The following is a 22,005-nucleotide window of genomic DNA, read 5'->3' on the forward strand; positions in this document are numbered from 1 at the left end:
GTCATGACTGCTGTTTTGGTGCAGTACACCAGCAGTACAACAGTACAATACAAAGGCACTTCAGATGTACAACTTTTACCAAGTGTAAGGTGACGCACACTTACACACACTTACATACACACACGCACACTTTGTTTTCTTCAATGACCAAGCATTATTCATGTATTAGAGATGTGTAACATGTATTCCACCTATAAGGGCTGACTCACCTGTTGCTGGCCAATAAAATGACACCATAAATAAAAGTCCAGCATTTGATGCACTTATATTACGAAGGGGATTTCTTACTACCTTAAGCTTGCCAGGTGTCATCTCAACAAAAACACATCATCAAATATTATGCTACAAAAAAAATACCCTGATATGATTTTTTTTGTGTAGGGCATTTGACATGACAGCCGCTATTATGTGATTTGATTAGGGTGAGAACAGAAGGATCACTGAAGTGAAATCCCAGGGCAGCTAGTAACACGGTACATAATAATCAAAATGATGATGCAGTAAATTCAGTCTCTTAAATATACGCCGATCAGCCATAACATTAAAACCTCCTGCCTAACATTGTGTAGGTCCCCCTTATGCTGCCAATCAATTTGGCACCAACACATTAGCAGCAGATCCTTTAAGTCCTGTAAGTTGCGAGGTGGGGCCTCCATGGATCGGACTTGTTTGTCCAGCACACCCCACAGATGCTCGATTGGCTTGAGATCTGGGGAATTTTTAGAGGCCAAGTCAACACCTTGAACTCTCGGTCATGTTCCTCAAACCATTCCTGAACAATTTTTGCAGTGTGGCAGGGTGCATTATCCTGTTGAAAGAGGCCACTGCCATTAGGGAATATCGTTGCCATGAAGGGAGTACTTGGTTTGCAACAATCTTTAAGTAGGTGGTACGTGTAAAGTAACATCCACATGAATGCCAGGACCCAAGGTTTCCCAGCAGAACATTGCCCAAAAGATCACACTGCCTCTGCCGGCTTGCTTTCGTCCCATAGTGCATCCTGGTGCCATCTCTTCACCAGGTATGTGATGCACATGCACCCGGCCATCCATATGATGTACAAGAAAACGTGATCCAGACCAGGCCACCTTCTTCCACTGCTCCACGGTCCAGTTTTGATGCTCATGTGCCCATTGTAGGTGCTTTCGGTGGTGGACAGCATGGGCACTCTGACCAGTCTGCAGCTGCCGTCCCATATGCAGCTTTCTATCATAGCCAGCATTAACTTTTTCAGCAATTTGCACTACAGTAGCTCTTCTGTGGGATCGAACCAGATGGGCTAGCCTTCACTCCCCACTCATATCAATGGGCGTCAATGACCCTGTCACCAGTTGACTTGTTGTCCTTCCTTGGACCATTTTTGGTAGTTATTAACCTTTGCATACCAGAAACACCCCTCAGGACCTACCATTTTGGAGATACTCTGACCCAGTTGTCTAGCCATCACAATTTGGCCCTTGTCAAAGTTGCCCAGATCCTTACACTTGCCCATTTTTCCTGCTTCCAACACATCAACGTTGAGAACTGACTGTACACTTGATGCCTAATATATCCCACCCCTTGACACTGTAACAAGATAATCAGTGGTATTCACTTCACCTGTCAGTGGTGTTAAAGTTATGGCTGATCAGTGTATACTGTGACTGGATATGTATAACAACATATACTGCCAGAGTTGCGGAGTTGATGCTGAAAATGATAATGGTCTCTCAGTAAACTTTAAAAGAATGGTCAAAAATGTTGAAGTTTCTACCCATTAATGGAGATTTGTATCATTAGTGCTAATTAGTGGCCATGACTGAGCCATTCTTCTGTCGTAATCTTGTTTTAGTTTACATTAAATTCAGGGTATGTTGGGTGCATTCCTGACTCGTGCCCAGTGTCCTACAGGATAAAGCGCCTACCGAAAATCAATGAAAGCATGAACAGACACCGAAGGATGCACTACCTAGAAATACCATTGCCCAAAAAAAAAAACAACAACCATAAGCAAAACTTTCAAAAGGCGGTTTTCATGCCCTTGACCTTTGATATTATTTAAAGCTGCATTAAAATATTCTCAATCATATACTGGGGGGAATGTTAACAGTTAAGACACACTTCTATATTTCCACATGGATGTCTTGTGCAGTCTTACTAGGTGTCCAGAAAAAAAAAAAGGTGCTCTACCGGTACAAGGTTGTTCCCAATTATACAAACAACATAAATGAATCTTATTCATAATACGCTCATATTTAACATATAATATTTTCTGACCCTCTGTATGACTTTACTGTAATTATCAACATCCCACTATCTGACCTAACACAGATGAACATACATTCCCTTTAAAGCCTGGTTCCTCTTAAGGTTTCTTCTTTTGGCCATCTCTGGGAGTTTTCCTTCTCTGATACTTTTAAAAATCAGGGGTCTAGATCTGGAACTGAATTTCTGTAAATCTACTTTGTGCCACGTCTATTATTAAAAGCGCTTGAATTAATTAAATGTTTCCCTCAAAGGAATAATGGAGAGCATTAAGGTTCAATTTGTACCTTGATTATGTTCCTCTAAAGTACAAACAACATATCTTTGAGGGTACCACTTTAGTGACAAGCATTTGTACATTAAAACCCTAGTTTTGTACCTTCTGCTTCTGACAGTGTAAAAGCATTTAAGTTTCAGAACTATTTTTGACAGTTAACAATGACTGCAAGCTGAGCACACTTAAAAATTATGTTAATGCATTAAATGGACCAGAGCTGAGTAATAACGATCCCATCCACATACAAGCATTGCAGAGTTTTTTTTTCTTTTTTAAGGTGTAAATAAGCCCTCTGCTTGTTGGATTTAGAGTTGTTGCTTCGAAACCTGCCATTATGCCTTTAACACAGCTTGCTTATTAGCAGTACAGTTCTACTAAGGGTGATCATTATCTTTTGTCCTCAAGTGGTGTGTGAATGCACTCTAGAGAAGAGCTGGGCTTTTAGCTAGTGTTATCTCTTTACCCTGTGATCTGCAAACAAAAACATCAGCCAGCAAGATAAAAAAAGGAAAGTATTTACACACCAACACAACCACTCATCAGACACCTGTCACATTTAGTTCACTGGAGGACCAATGACATCCTTATATGTGGTATTACAATATCAAGGTTTTATTTTTAATTATATATTAAGAAAACAGGCAAATCAATGAAATGAAAATTTGTGCTTTGATAAATGTGGGTGTGTGCCAGCATGCTTTTATATCTTGGTGTGGGGAAATGTCTCAAAAGCATAGGAAAGAAAAAAAAAAAAAAAACTGTTTTCCTCTTGGAGACCAGACAAAGTCAGGAGTTTAAATAAATAAGTTAGAAAGTAAATAAGTAAATACATACATAAATAAATAAGTTTTTTTTTTTTGGTTACTGGGATTAAGGTTAGGGTTTTAGGTGTAGGCATATCATTAATTAGCTGCATTAATAATTATGTCAAGGGAAAGCCTTCACAAGGAAAGTAAAACAAATGTATGTGTGTGTGTGTGTGTGTGTGTGTGTGTGTGTGTGTGTGTTAGGCTGACAATTTAAAACAATACATACAGGGCGTGTGTTAAGAGTTAAGAAGAAGCTAGGCTACAAACTCACCATCTTCGAAACGAGACAAAAAACATGTCCGTGTCCAATTTCCCTTGTTCAAAGAAAAGAAAAGGAAAAAAAATGAAGTCACTGAGAAAGTCAGTGAGTTGTGCTAACAGCCGGTGGAGCCTCAGTCTCTGGTGTAAGAACAATACCGCTATCGGAACAACAGTACAACAAAGTAGCCCGAGGCGTCTTCAGCAGCTCACACTGACTAACTTATTTTTAAATACCAACGGTCACACATTCTCTGGCACGCGCGGCATTACATTACTCACTGGCGTGTGTCCACGCGCCTCAACAAAACACTGCTCCTCCTACAGAGGCGGCCGGCATAATCAAGCTGTCAGTCCGTTATTCACGGCGGAAAATTCCCAGTTCAGACTCATATTTCTCCCGTTTCGTGGCTACGCTGGTCCGCTGGAGGATTCTCACTGTGACACGTCAAACCGAAACGCGCTCGTGCATCTGAAACGGAACCGAGAAAGCTCCACGCGCGTGGGTTACGAGGCGTCCACACGAGCCCGAACTCAGCATCGCGTTCCGAAAGATCCAGCAGCCCGGAGAGCAAACTTTCACTTGTGCTTCATTCCCGCTAGTCCTCTGCAGCCGCTCCTTTCTCTGCACTCACAGCATGCCATGCGCCTAATGCAGAGTCACCTCCAAAACTGTATCAAGACTCTTCACGTTACAGAAGACACTGTGTAGGTTAACAGCACAGGCTCAGCAACGAACCCACACTCCATTCTTTGTCACTAGACCTGGCCTACAAACCTCAGGAAATACGTCATGGCACGAGTGTGTTTGCAATCTGCAAGCTCTTAGCGCCATCTCCCGGCAGACGACAGAGGGCAGCTCAACGCGACCTGCAGGCGTTAAGCTTTACCACCACCACTGTGGAGGGATTAGTATTATTTTTTAAAATCAAAAATAGTTGTTTATTCGTTTTTCTGCCCAGAAATGAATCTATACGTTTTTACATATTTATGTGGGTGGTGCATGAGGTCACATGACAAGAGCCATGACAATAAAGATGTCTGTAAAGCTCTATATAAGAATGAAATATTACTATATTTGCTACATGGGTTAAGGGTTTAAGGGTTAAAGGGGAAATAAGACCCGTTAAAGGGTCTGTTGAGGATGTTTAAATAAGGCTGTATGTACTGGCTATATTCTTCCATGCAGGACTTGTGAAAATGTGAACGGTTATCACAATGGCTGTTGGTCCATGATAACCGTCCATGATATTTTAATACAATATCATCTTACATATAACAAAAAGTAATACACAATATTAAAAACAAAGGAGCAGCACAGTGGTCTCACAGCTCCAGTATCCATCAGAGCTCAGGTTACTGCCTGTGCAGAGTTTTTGGCATTGTTCTCTCCTCTGCTTCTTCTGGGTTCTCCAGTTTCCTCCCACAAACATGAGGATAGGTAGACTCTAAACCAGGGGTGTCCAATCTTATCTACAAAAGGCCAGTGTGGGAGCAGGTTTTCACTCCAATCAAACAGGAGCCACGCCTGATTCCACCTGTTTAATCAGTTGATCTTGAGCTTCTGCTTGGTTGGAATCCACCCACATCGGCCCTTTCCGGATAAGATTGGACACCCCTGCTCTAAATGATCCCTAATTGTGAGTGTGTGTGTGCAAGGTGACCTGTGATCCGAGCTGTATTCCCATCTCACACCCAGTGATCCTGGGATAGTCGCCTGATCCACAGTGCTTAAGGAAAGATGAGTGATAGACATTCTGTTACTGAGGAGGCTGAAAAATGAGTTTCCCCCCCCCGAAGACACATACACAGCTAAAACAGACATCTATCTAAATTATGATTAATACTGAACTACAGGCTTATGCCTCAGATTTTTTCTATTATGCATTCTCAGTGTATTCATGGCCACTGACCATCAGATGCATCATTGCTGAAACGTGAACCCCTCCCAATAAAGATATGATACTGGACATATCCTAACCGAAATGCATACACAATTGCTATTGGTGATTTCTGAAATAACAGTATGGGAGTTGTCATCCATAACATATCAGCAGTAGGTCTTTCCATTCTGCAGTTATCTTCACTACAGTGCATGAATCTGATGATAAACAGAAGCTCTAGTGTCCATCCCTGATTAAAGTGTGTCTGTACACTACATACTGGCTTCACTGAAATCCTGTCGTGGTTCAAAGCCTCCAGCTTTCCGAGCTGACGTGAATGTTACATGTCACAGTATCACATGTAATAATGCCAGTAGTTCAAGCAAGCAAATGCACACACAGCACACATTAATATGCTACTTAAATGACTAATATATAATAGGAACACCACAGTGATACCTAACCTACACAGATAACATCCATCTATCATGACAACATGTGGTGTTACATTCACAATTCTATAGCCTAATTCAATTTAGTTAAATGTTCAGCTGTGACATTTGAAAATAATTAGATTTGGATCTCACTTGACACAAGCCTCAGACAAATGAGCACTAGAGGGTGCTGTCGGGTCAAACTCAACACTGGGGCTGAATCCTAAATACCTTTCAACTGGGCACATAGTGCACTACATAGGGTGTATGGCAATAATTGTAATACCCTATGTAGTGCACTATGTAGGGAATCGTAATGCATTAGGGATTCGGCCTGTATTTCTGGCACGAGGCCTGCTAGTGAAAAGCTCCGGTCTGTTTTAGCACGGGCCAAAGTTATCCCGGAATAAGGCCAGCACGCATGTGCCGTAAACCCGGATGTAAAATTTTCTAAAGCACTAGCTGATAAACAACAAATGGGTTAGCTTACACTCGCTGTATATCCGTATGCTTGGTCCTTAAAAAACTCATATTTTGGGTGAGGAACATGTGGCAGGTACGGGGCTGCTGCTATAATAACACTGTTTAATTAAACAGCTGCACAAGGCACTGGCTAGAGAGAGGACTGTTTGGCATTAAATCAGTTTTATTAGGCAGTGGGCATTAGGATGGATTTTCCAACTAAAAAGTATGAACGCGGGAGCAACTGGTCTGAGCCCGAGGTGGTGGAGCTGTTACAGCTGTGGTCGGATGAAGCGGTGCAGCTGGAGTTGGAAAGCTGTCTCCGCAACCAGCACGTTTTTAACCGCATAGCCGTGGCGCTGCACGAGCGAGGCATCTACCGCACCGCGGACCAGTGCCGCGAGAAAATCAAGAAGCTGAAGCTGGATTACCGGCGCATGAAGGAGAACCAGCAGACGCCGCGCGGAGCCAGAGCGCGCAGGTTTTATGACGTGATAGATCGCGTGCTGAGCAGCCGCCCCGCCGCCTCTTCCTCCTCCTCCTCCTCATACTCGGCTCTGTGGGGGAATGCCGGCGTGCACCACCAGGCGGGCCCGGGCTCCTCCAGCTCCGCCTTCACCTTCAGCTGTCCGCCCAAAGCGGGTGAGCTCATGGAGATAAAGCTAGAGGAGCTGAACGCAGACGGAGAGGAGGAGCTGCTGAGTGCTGAGGATCCGCTGTGCTCGGAGGAAGAGGCGGAGGCGGACTGTAAATCAGCCGGAGCGGACACTGAGGATCCCGGAGAGCGGGGAGGGGAGTGTGCTGCTCACGCGGGGTGGTCTCCTTCAGGTACAGCTCAGCACGAGCACGAGCACGGGCACGAGCAGGCTTATGGCCTAAATCCCTGGCTCTCAAAAACACCTCCAAGTCTACCCACTTCTTTCTTTCTTTCTTTTCTGTTTTCTTTCTTTTCTCTCTCTCGTTCTTCTTTTGTTCTTTTTTCTTTTTTTTCTGTTTTCTTTCTTTGTTTCTTTCTTTCTTAGAAATTACTGTCAGAAATAGTGAAATCACTATTATCATTGGTATAACTCTTGTTATAATTGCTATACTTATTATGTCCTTATTATATTTAAGTCTAACAGGTCACTAGATTTAAGAGTTTAAAATTATGTCAGTCACACTAATTTTTTTTTTATAGGAAGTTGCTCATTAACCAATCTAAAGCTTATTACCTTAAGACATAAACAGGATCGACATGAATCTAACTGCAGTTTTAATAAAACTAGGAAAAGTGCTGTTATTGTGATACAAAATAATTTTTTCAATGCAGTGTGGTTTGCAGTGCAGTTAGTTCTGTCTAAAGTCTAAAGGCTTCAATAAATAAATATCTGTGCCTAGTATTTGAATAGTGGGATTATGCTTCGAAAACAAATTTATGATGTCATAAGTGAGTCTGTGAAATACTTTTTTTTCCACACTAAAAGGAGTTCTTGACTGCAAAACGTGTACAAACCCCTAAAGTAAACACTTTTGCTGTGTCTTAAACTGCACAACACTCACAAATATACATAGTGTACTAAGCAGAGAAAATAAATAGTATGAGCTATTACATCATGACCCTAGGTTCAGTTCTGCATCCTGCTGTATTACATACTATGAGAAATATAAGGGTGTAACATCAGGGTCAGTATTGGCAAGGCTGAAAACAAGGACCTACTACTACTAGGATGATCCAGGGCCATTTTTCTGCAAATGTTTAGGAGAAAATGTCCTAAAACCTAATAAACTAATCTCATCATCAGTGCTAATATAAATCTACAATTTAATGGCTTTAATGGCTTTCGGAGTGGTACCATTATCCCTTGTTAGAGATAAATACAGCCTTCAGTCATTTCTCTACTGGGTCTGATATTGACAGTTATATATCTAAAATTGTATATACAACATTTTAAACACTCAACATTTTAAACACTCACATTTCAGCTGAATTTAAAACTGCACCACAGGGTGCTCACATACCAAACTGATTGAACCAGAATTAAAATAAAAGCACCAGATATATTTAGTCTTTCTGAGCCAGAAATAAATTGTTGGCACCCTGTTTTCTTGCCTAAGTTGTCCTGATATACTTTAAACTTCTGAGGGCGCTAAAACTTTCTCCATCAAAGGATGAAACGTGACAAACACAAGCAAGCTGATCAAAGGTTCAGTGTGTGATTATAACGCATGTACCTGTATACCTTTGAAGAGAATGTGAAATGAAAATTATAACACATTTTTCATAATGTGACATCTTTTCAAATGAACCATGATTAGCTTTTTCACTTGATGATACCTAGGAGTAGTTGGTGGGAGAAGGTGAAACCTAACATGATACTTTGTTTAAGATTTTTTTTCTACTGCCTGTGTGTGCATGGTAACCTGCTAAAAATCAGATGTTTAGAGATGGTCAAAGGTTTTAATAAGAGATTACAGAAAAATCAGATCTTTTAAGTGACTGATACAGAGTGATTGCTGTAAAGTGAATGCATGCGACATAAATAAAGTAAAAAGGTCAGTTTTGATCTCAGGTTGTCTTCTCTAAAGCCTCTTGTGTGGAACTGTAGTATTCATGAATTTGGAACTATATGTGAAATATAAATGTGTAACTATATAAACTATATAGCTTGAGACATGGTGTTTATCTCTGGATATTCATCCACCACTGAGTGGATTTGCTCTATTTGCAGTGTGTTCTCAGGTCCTGCAGGGTTATTAGACCATCTTATTATGATCTGTGTGCACTGCCAACAATGTCAAGTGTCTTATTATACTCTACTCTGTCCAGGTTTATAACTCTACAGAGCTCTGTAGTGTTCTGTGAGTGCTGTGTGTTTAGGCACTTAAGATTCTTTTCTGAAGTGCCGATGTTCGGCTTGTGGCACTTCAATTAACTTGTAGTTCTAGAGGCATTTTTTTAAACAGGCTTTTAAAGGCCTGATCATTTCATTTGTTTCTCCAAGTGGACTAGATTCAAGTTACAGCAGCATTCATGCCTGAGACGTTTTGTGTTTTTCTTTCCAAGCTAATACTAAGGCATTCTAGCTCTCCAAACACTTAATCTTAAAGTAAAAGATCCAGAGGCATCGTCTTTCCTGAACTGTTGGTGTAGACCAGCAACAGTGACTACTTTATTCCATTTCCTCCAAACTACAAAGAACATCTAGTTTTTCAAGAGCTTGAAGTGCTGTTATCTGATGTATAAGGTGTAGCAGGGAAAAATTGTTAATAGCATAGGTTTTGTCACTGGTCTGGTCCATGAGAGCAATGTTACACATCCGTAGTTTAACTATTTTAAGTAATAACTGGGCAGATAGCCATCAGCATGATAATACTGTTCTATTCGATTGCAGTTTCCTAATAAACAAAACAGCTAATGTAGAGCAAGACCAGTTTAAAGATTTAAAACCACTGGCAGTTCGGCTGGTAGGTGTTAGCGTTAGGTACCATAGCTGAGATAATACTAACATAAGCTAAAATGATATAACTAGCCATTTTCAGACCGCTAACCCACAGAGTGTCATAGACTAACAGACAAAAATGTATGAGATACTATTGAGCTAGCTACAATTTAACAAAGCATAGTCGCTTGCCATGTAGGCTACTACACAACTTTTTACAACAGCGTCTGGAGTGATATGAGCTAAACCAATCAAAAGGGGTACAACCCACCCCCAGAAATTATGTCTATAGGGCCATGTCCTAATGTCCTAACAGGCTACGTCCAACTCTACCATGAAAATGGTAGATAGGGCCAAGATGCAGGTTAGCTGATAATCTAACATCCACCACTGAAACGATTAATAAAGACACCAGTGGAGGTTAACAGCAGTCAGAATTGCAGTGAAATCTTACTTTAAGTCAGAACATAAAAAGAGTAGTAATAAGGAATATAATATAAAATCTGTGAGTATGATTGGTGACTATGGCAGACAGCTAGTATTTAGGAGACAGGTCGCTCTGGTGGTGAGTAGTGTAATTCCTGTGTATAATACATACTATGAAATCAGCCGTGATATTAACATTATTAAGTGTGCGGATTTGGGCACAGTCTATGAAGTCATTACTGTTAAGTACTATGACAGGTCAGTTGACCTTCTAAAAATTTGATAATGTATGTTATAATAGAAGAAGAGGCCTTTATTTGTCTCATATACATTACAGTCAAATTCTTTTCTTCACATATGCCAGCTTGTTAGGAAGTTAGGGTCAGAGCACAGGGTCAGCTGTGATACAGAGAGCTTTGTTCAAGGGCCCAACAGTGGTAGCTTGGTGGTGCTGGGGCTTGAGCCCACAACCTTCTGATCAGTAACCCAGAGCCTTAACCATTTTAGCAGTATACAAGTGATAGTTTATTATCACACAGGAATTTGGACTTCAGTGTTTCCACTCCTTCCCTGTGCAAAAATAATGCAGGCTAATCTTTAACCACTGGGATCTGGAACCAGTGCACTAGTCTGTCATGTGCACCTTTTGGACCTTACTCTCTGCATCAAAAACTTATAGAATTTTTTTGGCTTCAGTGCACAGGCAGCACACTATGAACTTTAGAAGTCTAAGACTGCTTATGTTCCTGAGCTTACTAAGCTAAACTTGCTAAGCGTATGTTACTGAGTTTATGTCTCTAAAAATAACAAGGATCGGGCTTGTAATTTGTAACCAAATGCAAACTGTAGAAAACAAATTAACATTTATAGAATCAGATACACTAGTGTAGTGCAAGTTGTTTTTCTTATGTTTTTAGAGAATAGTATGAACACTATTTATTTATATGTGTTTCTAAATCCACATTTAAAGATTAAATGCTGATCTGGCCTTTTTGTTGTTCTTTGTTTTTATTTAATATATTTTAATGATTTGTAGTGTTGATGCAGTGGGTAGTGTTGCTACCTCAGAGCTCCAGGGTCCTCAATGCTCCAGGGTCCTCAATCCTTTTTCAATTAAAGTGTTATTTTGATTACCATTACCTTGTGTAATAGTCCACGATCATAAATCTTTTTTTTTCTTTATAGGTTTTAGTGACCATAATGTGGCTGGCTCATCTGGTGCAGGCGTTTCTCCAGTAGCAGTTCCTGTGGCCAGTGTAGATAGATGCATCCAGGCTGACCTGAAAGATCCTAAATATTCCAGCAGGTTCCGTCAGAGGAAGCGGCGTCGGGCAGTGCGAGCAGGCAGTGGTGGGAGGTTGCTAGAGAAGGCACTGGCGAGTTTCATAAATTGGCAGCAAGTCATGGAGGAGAGATATGTTTCTCTGGAGGAAATGAGGCTGCATCAGGAGGCACGGGTCGAGCGGCAGAGAGAGCATCAGGAAGAGAGACGGGTTCAGCAGGAGAGAGAGCATGAGCTGCGTCTTGCTTCCTTACTCGCAGGGGCCTTCAGTGCAGCCAGAGGGACAGCAGAGAAGGAAAGTGGCAATAGCGAAACCTCTGAGCCCAGTGCAGCAGTGTCAGAGCTGACATTGCTCTCTGTGCCTCTTCCTTTTCCACCCGACCCTCCCACACTCCCTACTATACACAGAATGCTGCAGGAAGATCACACTGTTGATCAGGGAAGGAGCAACACCATGATTCTTGACTCCAGTGCAGTTGTGTCAGTGGCTCCCCAGTCCCCATTTGTACCCGGAATGCTGAAGGATAATCAGAGAGCTGATGAGGGAAACACCAGCACCACAACCTCTGACTGCAGTACAGCAGCATCTGATTTAGCAACTTTCTCTGTGCCTCTCAGTTCTTCAAATCTAGGTCCTGGCCCTTCCACACTCCCCTTTGTACCCAGCATGCTACGGGGTGATCAGACACCCCAGCACAGCAGTTTTTTGTCCTGCAGGGGTAACAGGATCCGGCAGCACCAGGGAATTCTGCAGGAAGGCTACACACAGTACTGTGCTAACAAGCATGATGAGAACAGTAACCCTGATGTTAGTAGCACAGAAAATTACACCTTCTTCAGATTCAAGCACTTCGCTTGCACACTTGTACAGTTGATGAAGGACTATTTTCTGAAATGCTCCTTTGGAAATGAAATATATAATTATACCTTAGAATCTGACTCTATTTAACTTTTTTGCCACACATGACTTAATGACTTAATGCTAGAAAATGTTATAAAGTTAATGTTATTTACTTTCCACTAGCTATTTGAGAAAGTATAATATTAAAAAGGGTGAAATCTGTATGGTTCAATATCTTAAGATTTTTTTATGTTTTCTCTCTTTCAGGGCATTATAAATTTGGGAACAAGTGAGAACAAGCTATGCTTTGACCTTCTGCAGAAACGGGTGAGGCATTTTGACTGCAACTCACCCAGATAATTATGTTACCTCCAGTATAAGCTACACTAGATATTGATGCCAAGCCTGGTTAAGACATACAGATGGGTGACAAATGAAAGGAAAAGTGCAGGGTTAGGTTTTGGGCAACAACAAGACGCCAGAGCAGCTTCAATGCACCACAGATTCTCCGGAACTGTACTGGAGGAATGAACATCATTATTGCAAACGATATTGCCTCAGTTGGTGTTTTGATAATGATGGTGAAGAGCACTGCTCCAAAATTTCCCAAAAGCATTTAATTGGATTGAGATCTGGAGACGGTGAAGGCCATAGCATAACATTATTTTCATCCTCATCAAACCATGCAGTGACCCCTCATGCTCTGTGGATGGGGCGGAGTCTTCCTGGAAGAGACCATTCCCATAAGAATAGAAACGTCAGATAGAATAACTTTGTATTTATATGCAGTAGCCCTTCTCAGTAAGGGGACAAGTGGACTCAAACCATACAAGAAAAATGCTTCTCACAGCATAACAGGGGTCTGTTTATTCCTTTAATTTGTCACTCATCGTGCACCAGAATCAACATTAGGTAGTGTACTGATGTTTTAGCTTGAAGAAGTGAATTATTTCCATAGTGGGCAATGTTCTAATCTGTTTCTGGTCTTTTCTTTAGCTGACACAGCCTGACATGCTCTATGTGGATTCTTGCCTGCTGCAGTATCCAGACTGGAAGGGCCATCGCTTGTGTGAAAATTATCAGTCTTTTGAGAACTTTTCATGTTGAAATGCATATTAAATTAAACCTAATCAGCACATTGGTTTTGCTGATTAAGTGAAAAGTATGAATAGTTGAACTTCCTTATCAGCAAAGAGCCATCATCCCTTTCATTTCATTAGAATAACATTATTAAGTGTGCTGAATGAAATGTTATTTCCACAGCCTAAGAGAGGAAGTAGCAAAGTTCCTGTCAGAACATTGTCATGCTCCGAGGCCTCTAAGAGCCGACAATGTGAGTTTCTTGTTAAGAGTTTAGCAGCATCAGCAAAATGCTCTGTTATGGTGATACTTAGAATTGAGCTTTCTCCAGAAGAAGTGATAGAATGTCATGTGGTGTGTGTGTGTGTGTGTCTCTTACTAGGTGGTTGTGATAAATGGCTGTGGCTCTCTTTTTTCTGCTATAGCAGCCGTGCTTTGTGATCCTTATGGTAAGAATCCATATGGGCAGAATCTTTACTCAGCATAAGTTCCCTGTGTGTGCATCACATACACACATGGATGCTTTTATTGTCTTGATTCAGTCTTGGGGTGCCCGATATTCGGATGGTTGTGTTAACTTGGCTAGTCTGGGTGGGCAATGTATAGAGTGCTATTTGAAAGCCTATACTGTATAGTACTTGTTTCGTACTGGCTGGCAAGTGTCCATTAATTTCTCATAATATGTGACTTTGTAGACTTGGTCAGCACCTTTTTTTACAGTTCTGAATCAATTAACATGATTGGAGAGCACAAAATGTGGGTGAAATGGAAGGCAACAGGTTTTAGTGCTAGAGAAACCTGACGAATGTTCCAGCCTTACATCATCCTCAATGTGGCAGTGAAAGTCTCCTATGCCTGCTGTGATTGTGACAGGGATGATCCTTGGGCAAAAATAATAATAATAAAAAAAAGCATGTACTGTTTGTTTCACTATTGTATGCACTGAATTTCAATTTCAGTAGAAACATTACATTTAATATTCATTAGTTGTTCATTAAGCTTGACCTCCCTATAAGCACCAATGACAAAATGATGAATCTGATCCCTAAACTTGATGTTTAAATAGACTTCTGCAGACAGAGAATGACTTAATATTGTTCAATAATTTTTCGTTTGTTTCCTTCAGTTATTTCTCTTAACCATTTTTCATTTAAGATTCAAGATATTAAATCATATCTTATATGATTTAATGACCATGCAATTGAACATTTTAATTATGTAAAAGGAAATTATCACATAGTTGTATAATGATATTGAGGTAGAACTAGTACATTAGCTAAATAAAATGATAAGTGCACAAAAAGGTAGTAGGTGGCCATGGTATAAGCAAGGTAATACTTGCTGAAGTGTCCCGATCTGCTTTAGAATGAAGAAAACACAGTAGGGTGGAATGATTATTTTCTTATAGCAGCACATTCTGAAGTGTTTTTCCACTTATACTGCAGCAGTTTGCCAGTGCTGGCATTTTTATTAATTAAAGAATGACATGCCATACATTTTTGTCCATTTATAGCTACATTTAATGTTGTGAAACATCTGCAAAAAAAGATTAGTTCCGATTATCACTTAATATCACTATAAGCAGCTGTTCACCAGGTGAACAACTCTTTCTCTTTAATTTTTCTCTTGAAATTAATAAGACAAAAGTGCAGCTTGTCATGAAACAGAGAAACCACAAAGCCGTCTATCATGAAGACTTTCCCATATCATCTTAACATCATTACCTTTAACTGAAGTGCTGACCCTAAAGAATGCTTCTAAAAATGCTAACTAAATGTTTCCTTACAGAAAATGTCATATCAACAATTACACATTTTTATCCCATTTATGTGGTGTGTTCATGTATGTATTAATATAAATGTTATAGAAATTAATCAACACATTCTGACCATATGTATGAATATAAATGTTAGAGAAAATTAATCAAAAAAATTCTGACCAATCAGAATCGAGAACTTAACAGCACTGTGGTAGAAATTCTGATATTGGGACACATTGTTTGTTGTGTTATCTCTCATATGGTGTCACTATGCCAGATTAAGACTGCACAGAAACATGCAGCCAATTGAACATTAGCCCGTCATAGCATTGGCTTGCATATTTATGTAACTGTACACACTAAACATCATGCTCATTATTGTATGACATGAAAATGTCTAGGTATTGTTATATTATAATTTCTAATGCTTACCTCTAATGCATCGTGATTCCTGGGTGTCTTGCAGATGCAATCCTCATCCCAACCCCTTTTTATGGTGTGATCACAGAAGATGTTGGTTTGTACAGCAGTGTGAAACTCTACTGTGTTCCTCTTGACAGTGAGGTAATTGTCCAGTGTCCTTTACTCTTGTCTGTACTTCAGTGCTCTTGTTTGCGGAATGTGCAATGTTTGTTGCATTTTTTCCCCCTTCAGCCCAGCCAAAATGATGACAGACCGTTTCACCTCACTGCTGAAAAACTGGAGCATGCTCTCCAGAAAGCAAAGAAAGAGGTGATTCATGGAGCACAAAATTTCACACACATAAATACACACACACACACATAGTCAAAAGGAATGATCTCTCTGGTCTGTTCTTTTTTTTTTTGCAGGGAGTGAATGTAAAAGCTATCATCCTGGTGAACCCCCACAATCCTTTAGGGGAGATCTATACCTCTGAAGAGATGATCAGCTTTCTAAACTTTGCCAAGAGGTCATTTAACTAAATGCTCATCCAAAACTGTAAATAATCGTGTCCGTTGTTTCTTGTTTTCATGACATGTAAATTAAGTAAACACCTAATCTTCCAAATGGAGTACTAAAATTACTCTATAAACATCCCCTGTGGTGTGCACTGGGACATTATTGCTATGAGCCCACATTAATTTTTACGGAGTGCAATTAAGCTCTTCATTGCTGAAAGGGGAATTCTGGTGCTTTGAGAAATTTCATTAAGACTGTCATTTATCCTGTAATGGATTCATAAACACTGCTTGGTGTCTCCTTTTCACATGTTACATTTCTGTTTTCTTGGTGTGCCACAGGCATGAGCTGCATGCTATTGTGGATGAGATCTACATGCTGTCTGTGTTTGATGGCTCCTTTAACAGTGTCCTCAGCATACAGAGGTAACAATCTATGACATTTTACTTCAGAATGCCAAGGACACACACCCACAGGAGTCTGTAGTAATGCAAGCATCTCTCATCAGGTTACCAGACCCTCAGAGGACTCATGTGATGTGGGGCATTAGCAAGGTGTGTTTATAATCATTACTGAGATTAATCATTTTATACATATCAGGAGTGGACAAAACATAATTTTTTTTAGCTAGCCCCCCGAGCAAGCTCAGTTGTGCTGCCCAATCCCATGTTTTGCCTGGAAACCTAATTAACTAGGCTAAAAAGTAATAATATTTAATTATTCCAGGCCTGGTAAGCTAGCTAAATAAGTGCATTAATCCAGTCTAAACAAATGTCTATATGATGATCCATATCATGGAGTGCCCTAAACTAACTAAATGTTGTTGGCCAACATTTCAGCCATGAGATGTGGTGTTCTTTCTTCACATAACACACAAAATATATTAATTGTGTAATCATCTGTGCAGGCTAATTAATTTGCCCTGTAAAAATTGTTCTACTGTCAGCCAGATCACACTTTAGCCGATGTATGTAGTGCAGCAGGCAGTAGGAGTAGTGCACTATAGTTCCAACACAGCACAATGTGCATCAGATCACCGTGAAGGCAATTACAAATAAAAAAAATAAAACCTGGCCTGGGGTAGTGATCTTCCCACTCTTTCATTTAATATTATCACTCGTACTTCCCACTTTACTATCCTAACACCACTGTCCTGTGTTCTGTTTGGGATGAGACTATCACATTGTTAGGCAGCATTATTGGGCAGTATATGCAATTCCTCAATAACAGCATTTGGAAGGCAGCATAAGGAAGCCAGCCTTTTTATAAGCAAGGCAGCATCATATCCAATAATTCTGTTCATTAGATGTGAATTCCCTGGAAACATGTTGGACATTAGAGATACAGATATATGAATAACTTGTTCGGTTGTTTAATGTATGTTTAGTAGAAGAAGATCGCTTTTGTTGTCATGGTAGGCAATGTTAACTCAAATAACCACCCTTTACGACTGTTGTAAGCAGAAATCCATCTTAGAACACACAACACGTTGATCTTTGATGCAGATGGGCTACAACAGCAGAAGGTCACATCAGCTTCTGATAAATCTATGGCTACAGGTTCAGGTTCAGACTAGGTGACTTTTTTCCAGTCTTCAGTTGTCCAGTTTTGGTGAGACTGAGCCTTCTGTGCCTTATTAAATCCAATACAATGCAAACTCATAGACAGTATATATAATTTTCTAGCTAGACCAAAAGTAATTAAATGAATCTAATTAAAAATATTTTGAAAAAACAAACAGATCTTGACAATATCATCAGCTTTGATCATGCTGTGAGAACTGAATATTGGTACCTGAATACTGGTCAATTTATTTTTTTCTTCTTATTATTTTTTTTGTCCAGAAGAGAGCACACTGGTATAAACCTCACACTGGTATAAACCTCTGACTGCATTTTGTGTGTGTAGGACCTTGCTATGGCTGGCATGCGTGTGGGTACAGTATACTCTGAGAACAGTGATTTAATTGAGGCCCTTGATCAGCTGGGCAGTTTTCATGGAGTATCAGGACAAACACAGCACCAGGTGTCTCAGCTGCTGAAGGATCGAGGTAATATTTAGTGTGTCAATTTCATTTATGCTCGATATTTAATTAATTACTTGGACTCTTATCATTAGTGTTTAGAGAGTACATGCTTATTAAGTTTTTGTCTACATTTAGGCAGGCAGTGTTTAATGCTTTGATGTTTACTGTACAATCTGTATTGAGCCTCAGTAACCAGCATCACAGATTTGTCTTTGCCTTTCAATTGACATTCTCAGGTATCTGATGGAACAGAAGCTCTGATTCATGTGTTGATGTTTTCAGATTGGATGAATAAGGTGTTTCTTCCTGAGAATAGACGCAGGCTGCAGGAGGCCCACCAGTACATGTCCACTCAGCTAACAAGGTTCAGCATTCCTTACCTCCACAGGGGCGCAGGCTTCTTTATCTGGGCTGACTTCAGCAAGGTGAGGTACCTATAGTAGTACTCTATATCATTATGCAGACATGATCATGCATGTGTTGTAGAATCTGAAAGAAACAAAACTGAATTTTTGACCACAACAGTTTGCTTAGTCAGGATCTTAGTGCTGAAGTGTTTCTGGTTTATGTGGAGATTTAGTTTTATCTACGGAGTGCACACCAACAACTTTCAGTGCGTCTAAATGGCCATTTAGCGCCGTTAATACAAGGTTATGATCCATCCACATGTTGCTGTATTACATTATATTTTAAATTATTTCTGGACCACCAAATACATACTTCTGTTTGTGTTGAATTCATAAGAAATATAAGTTGAGAGAGAGAGAGAGAGAGATAGGAGGTAGGGAAGAGGAAAGAAAACAAACTAGAAAACAAAGAAAAGAAGGAAAGATGGATGGATGATTGGATGGATGGATGAATTGATTGTTTGTTGGTTGGTTGGGTGGATGGTTGGTTGGTTATTTATTTATTTTTTTATGCTTTCCTACTCCACAGACAGTCTTGCTACTTTTGAGGTGTACTGTATAGTCTGTGACCTCTGTGCATATTGTGTCACTTCTGTCAGAGGCCCATACAAGTCAGCTAGCCTCAATCCAAAGTGACCACTTTCCCAGTGTTTTAATGTGTATCCATTGATCCTCTCATCTTCTTTCATCCTGTGTATTCTCAGTCTCAGGTGAAAGCTGATCCTCCTCTTTTCTTTAAGGCCTAAGAAAGCTAATCCTAATAATTATTCAAAGCTGGTACTATAATGCTAAATGAGGTGTGAAAAAGAAACATGCTCTTGCAGCTCAGATTTATTTTAAACCATGTAACACAAAACCAGCTTATGTAAGTAGCACATCTTAAAAAAAAAAAAAAAAAAAAAAAAAAAAAACCAACATACACTCATCCTAGCTATCTGTTTATCTGTTTGACTGTAAATGTGAATGGAAATTCCCAAATCTCAAAGTAAGTATTATCTACATTATTTTTATACACAGCTGGGGCTAAGAGTAATTTTCTTTGTTATAATTGTAGCAGTTCTCCTATCTATAAGCTAATCTACATACATTTATATATATTTATACATAAAAGATGGCACCGGTTTAATACCCAGGATCGACATTGAGCCAATACCAGAAAAAAAAAAAGTTGCATTAGATATCAGAGGAATAAATCAGAGGAATAAATTTGATCTGATCCTGTAACAAAAAGAAAAGATTGGAACTGGGGTTTTTTTTGGAACTGTAAATATTTACATATAAAGACTTGATTGTATTTTTTGTTAGAATTGATTTTTATAAAATTTATACTTTATAATATTTGCACTCTGTGTTATGTATGTGTGAAAGCTGTGGTTTTTTCTGTAAGTCATGTTTTTAGCTATGTGTTTTTTTTAGGTTCTTCCATTAAAGAAATCATTGTAAACTTAGTAGTTTTTAATATATATATATATATATATATATATATATATATATATATATATATATATATATATATATAATATTGGATGGGTATTGATATCAGCTGATACACAAGGGTTCATTATCGGTATTGGAAAAGAAATAATGGTATTGGCCATTTCTAATTTATACTGATTTATCTTACTGGTTAATAGTTGTCTGTAGTACTTTAAGATATAAAAAAAATATCCCTCTTCTGATTTATTACTTATTTACCTCTTCTAAATACACAGCAAGCAGAATTTTTAAATAAAAGATTACCAAATGACTGAATAGTAGTGTTAAGTAGTGAAGTGAGGTGCATGAATTAAATGTCTAAGTTTTACCTGTCAGTTTTTTTATGGTAGGACAGATGGTGGATTAGTGTTTTTCAGAATTATTGTTAAAATTAAATTTTATTTGTTTAGTGCGTTTAACAAGAGAAATCTGGTTGTAGATCCCTACTGAGCTAACTGTAGGGGCCAGTGGCAATAAAAGTCCATGATGCTTTGATGTGTGTGTACATGTACATGTTTTTGTGTGTCTTTCATAGTATCTAAAGGAGCGCACATTTGCAGAGGAGCTGCGTGTATGGAGGTGTTTTCTGAAACATCGGGTGTTGCTGAGCTGCGGTCAGGCCTTTAGCTGTTCTTCACCAGGATGGTTCCGTATCGTCTTCTCTGACCAGCGCCACCGCCTCCAACTTGGTCTGTTTGTATACTATGCCATGATATACAATATGTCTCTCAGTGGATTTTTATACTTCTTTAACCTTAATATGCTCTTCATTCGCTGATGTTTGAGATGTGTGTGTGTTTGTGATGAGGCTACTTTTTTCTTTTCACAGGCTTGGAAAGGATCAGGGAGACTATAGAGGAACTTCAGTGCTCCAGCATCCTGACTGACTGTGAGAGCACAAAAGCAGACAAACAAGAAGATGACACACAAACACAGTGGAGTAGAAAGACAGAGGACAAAAACAACAAAGACAGTTCCAAAGACACAACAATCAAGGCCTTCGATACAACAACAAAAGTGCATTTAGAAAATAATGGTGCTGTGGCTGAAAGCTTGTTATTGGCTGATGAGGATATTCAGGTTAACAACAGCCAAACATTTGCTACCTCAGAGAGTCTGGACTCACTAATAGGAGCACTGCGACAGCAGATCCACTCCTCTGATTGGCTAGAGAAGAACAGGCCGAAACTGGCTGATGGAGAAGACCCGACACAAGCTGAGGTGTTTAAAGATCTCTTGGACAGAGCCAGGATGTGTTAAAGACTGCATCATTCCCAATCCAAAGGCAAGCATGTTTTTTTTTTTTTTTTTTTTTTAGTTTTTTTTTTTATGTATGTAAGACTTTATAAGAGTGTTAACATAGAAGTTTTCATATGGGTTGTCAAACTGTTTTATTACAAAGCTGTTCTGTTTTCTTTTCACAAATATGCAGTTCAAATGCACAGGTCTCTGGGTCTTCCATATGTCAGTGTGATGACTTGGAAAGATGATTTGCAGGCTTTAAAGAAAAACTCTACCACTGCAACTCTGTTTGAGAAGAGTGTACAGATAAAGAGATGAGAGAGCTGGACAGACTAAAGGACTAAAATGCTGCTGTATCACTCTCTTTAGGTAGAGATGAACCAAGAGCTAAATCTCACTGGTAGCACTATTAGCAGGTATTACCCCAAACAGCATTGCGGATAATGTAGGAAAATAGAGCACCATGTCCATGAAAGAGGTAAAAAACTCAGAATTTCATTGCAAAATAAATCTTGGCCATTGAAGATCACATATTAATTATACTGTATATAAAGATTATATAAGGTCATTCAGGGTGGATTTTTCCTTTTTTGTTTTTTTGATTTTACTCTTTTGCTCTTTTGTTAGATTTAAAAGCTTTCTTTGCACCTTATTTTTGTTAATATCATGATGGTCAATATAAAGTCTTCATTAAATAACATTTAAATAAAGAAAACTTACTCTTTAAAATGTGTTCTCTATTATTTATTTTTTAATGTT

The 22,005-nt window shown here is 39.4% G+C and overlaps 2 protein-coding genes across 2 annotated transcripts in view; one reads left to right on the forward strand and one right to left on the reverse strand.

The window, feature by feature from the left end:
• furinb (furin (paired basic amino acid cleaving enzyme) b) overlaps positions 1–3,861 on the reverse strand; it is an 88,609-nt gene extending 84,748 nt beyond the window's left edge. Inside the window, exon 1 of the mRNA XM_026919561.3 lies at positions 3,602–3,861. The gene's annotated coding sequence lies outside the window, so the exon portion shown is untranslated. The remainder of the gene's footprint in view (positions 1–3,601) is intronic.
• A 2,404-nt stretch (positions 3,862–6,265) lies between these two features.
• accs (1-aminocyclopropane-1-carboxylate synthase homolog (Arabidopsis)(non-functional)) lies at positions 6,266–21,902 on the forward strand. Its single transcript, XM_053237074.1, has 16 exons — positions 6,266–7,195; positions 11,398–12,302; positions 12,603–12,662; positions 13,332–13,402; positions 13,599–13,668; positions 13,798–13,864; positions 15,641–15,738; positions 15,829–15,906; positions 16,005–16,105; positions 16,437–16,520; positions 16,604–16,649; positions 18,004–18,145; positions 18,404–18,546; positions 20,540–20,693; positions 20,834–21,289; positions 21,437–21,902. Exons 1-15 carry the CDS (start codon positions 6,574–6,576, stop codon positions 21,262–21,264), a joined length of 3,072 nt encoding a protein of 1,023 aa, XP_053093049.1. The 5' UTR covers positions 6,266–6,573; the 3' UTR covers positions 21,265–21,289; positions 21,437–21,902.
• Positions 21,903–22,005: the final 103 nt, after the last annotated feature.

The sequence above is a fragment of the Pangasianodon hypophthalmus genome, chromosome 9 (assembly GCF_027358585.1).
Source record: "Pangasianodon hypophthalmus isolate fPanHyp1 chromosome 9, fPanHyp1.pri, whole genome shotgun sequence".
NCBI lineage: Eukaryota > Metazoa > Chordata > Actinopteri > Siluriformes > Pangasiidae > Pangasianodon > Pangasianodon hypophthalmus.

Coding starts and splice junctions, on each gene's coding strand:
- accs (XM_053237074.1), top strand. CDS start 6,574: ATGGATTTTCCAACTAAAAAGTATGAACGCGGGAGCAACTGGTCTGAG. Junction 16,650..18,003: donor TGATGTGGGGCATTAGCAAG/GTGTGTTTATAA, acceptor TTGTGTGTGTAG/GACCTTGCTATGGCTGGCAT. Junction 20,694..20,833: donor GCGCCACCGCCTCCAACTTG/GTCTGTTTGTAT, acceptor TTCTTTTCACAG/GCTTGGAAAGGATCAGGGAG.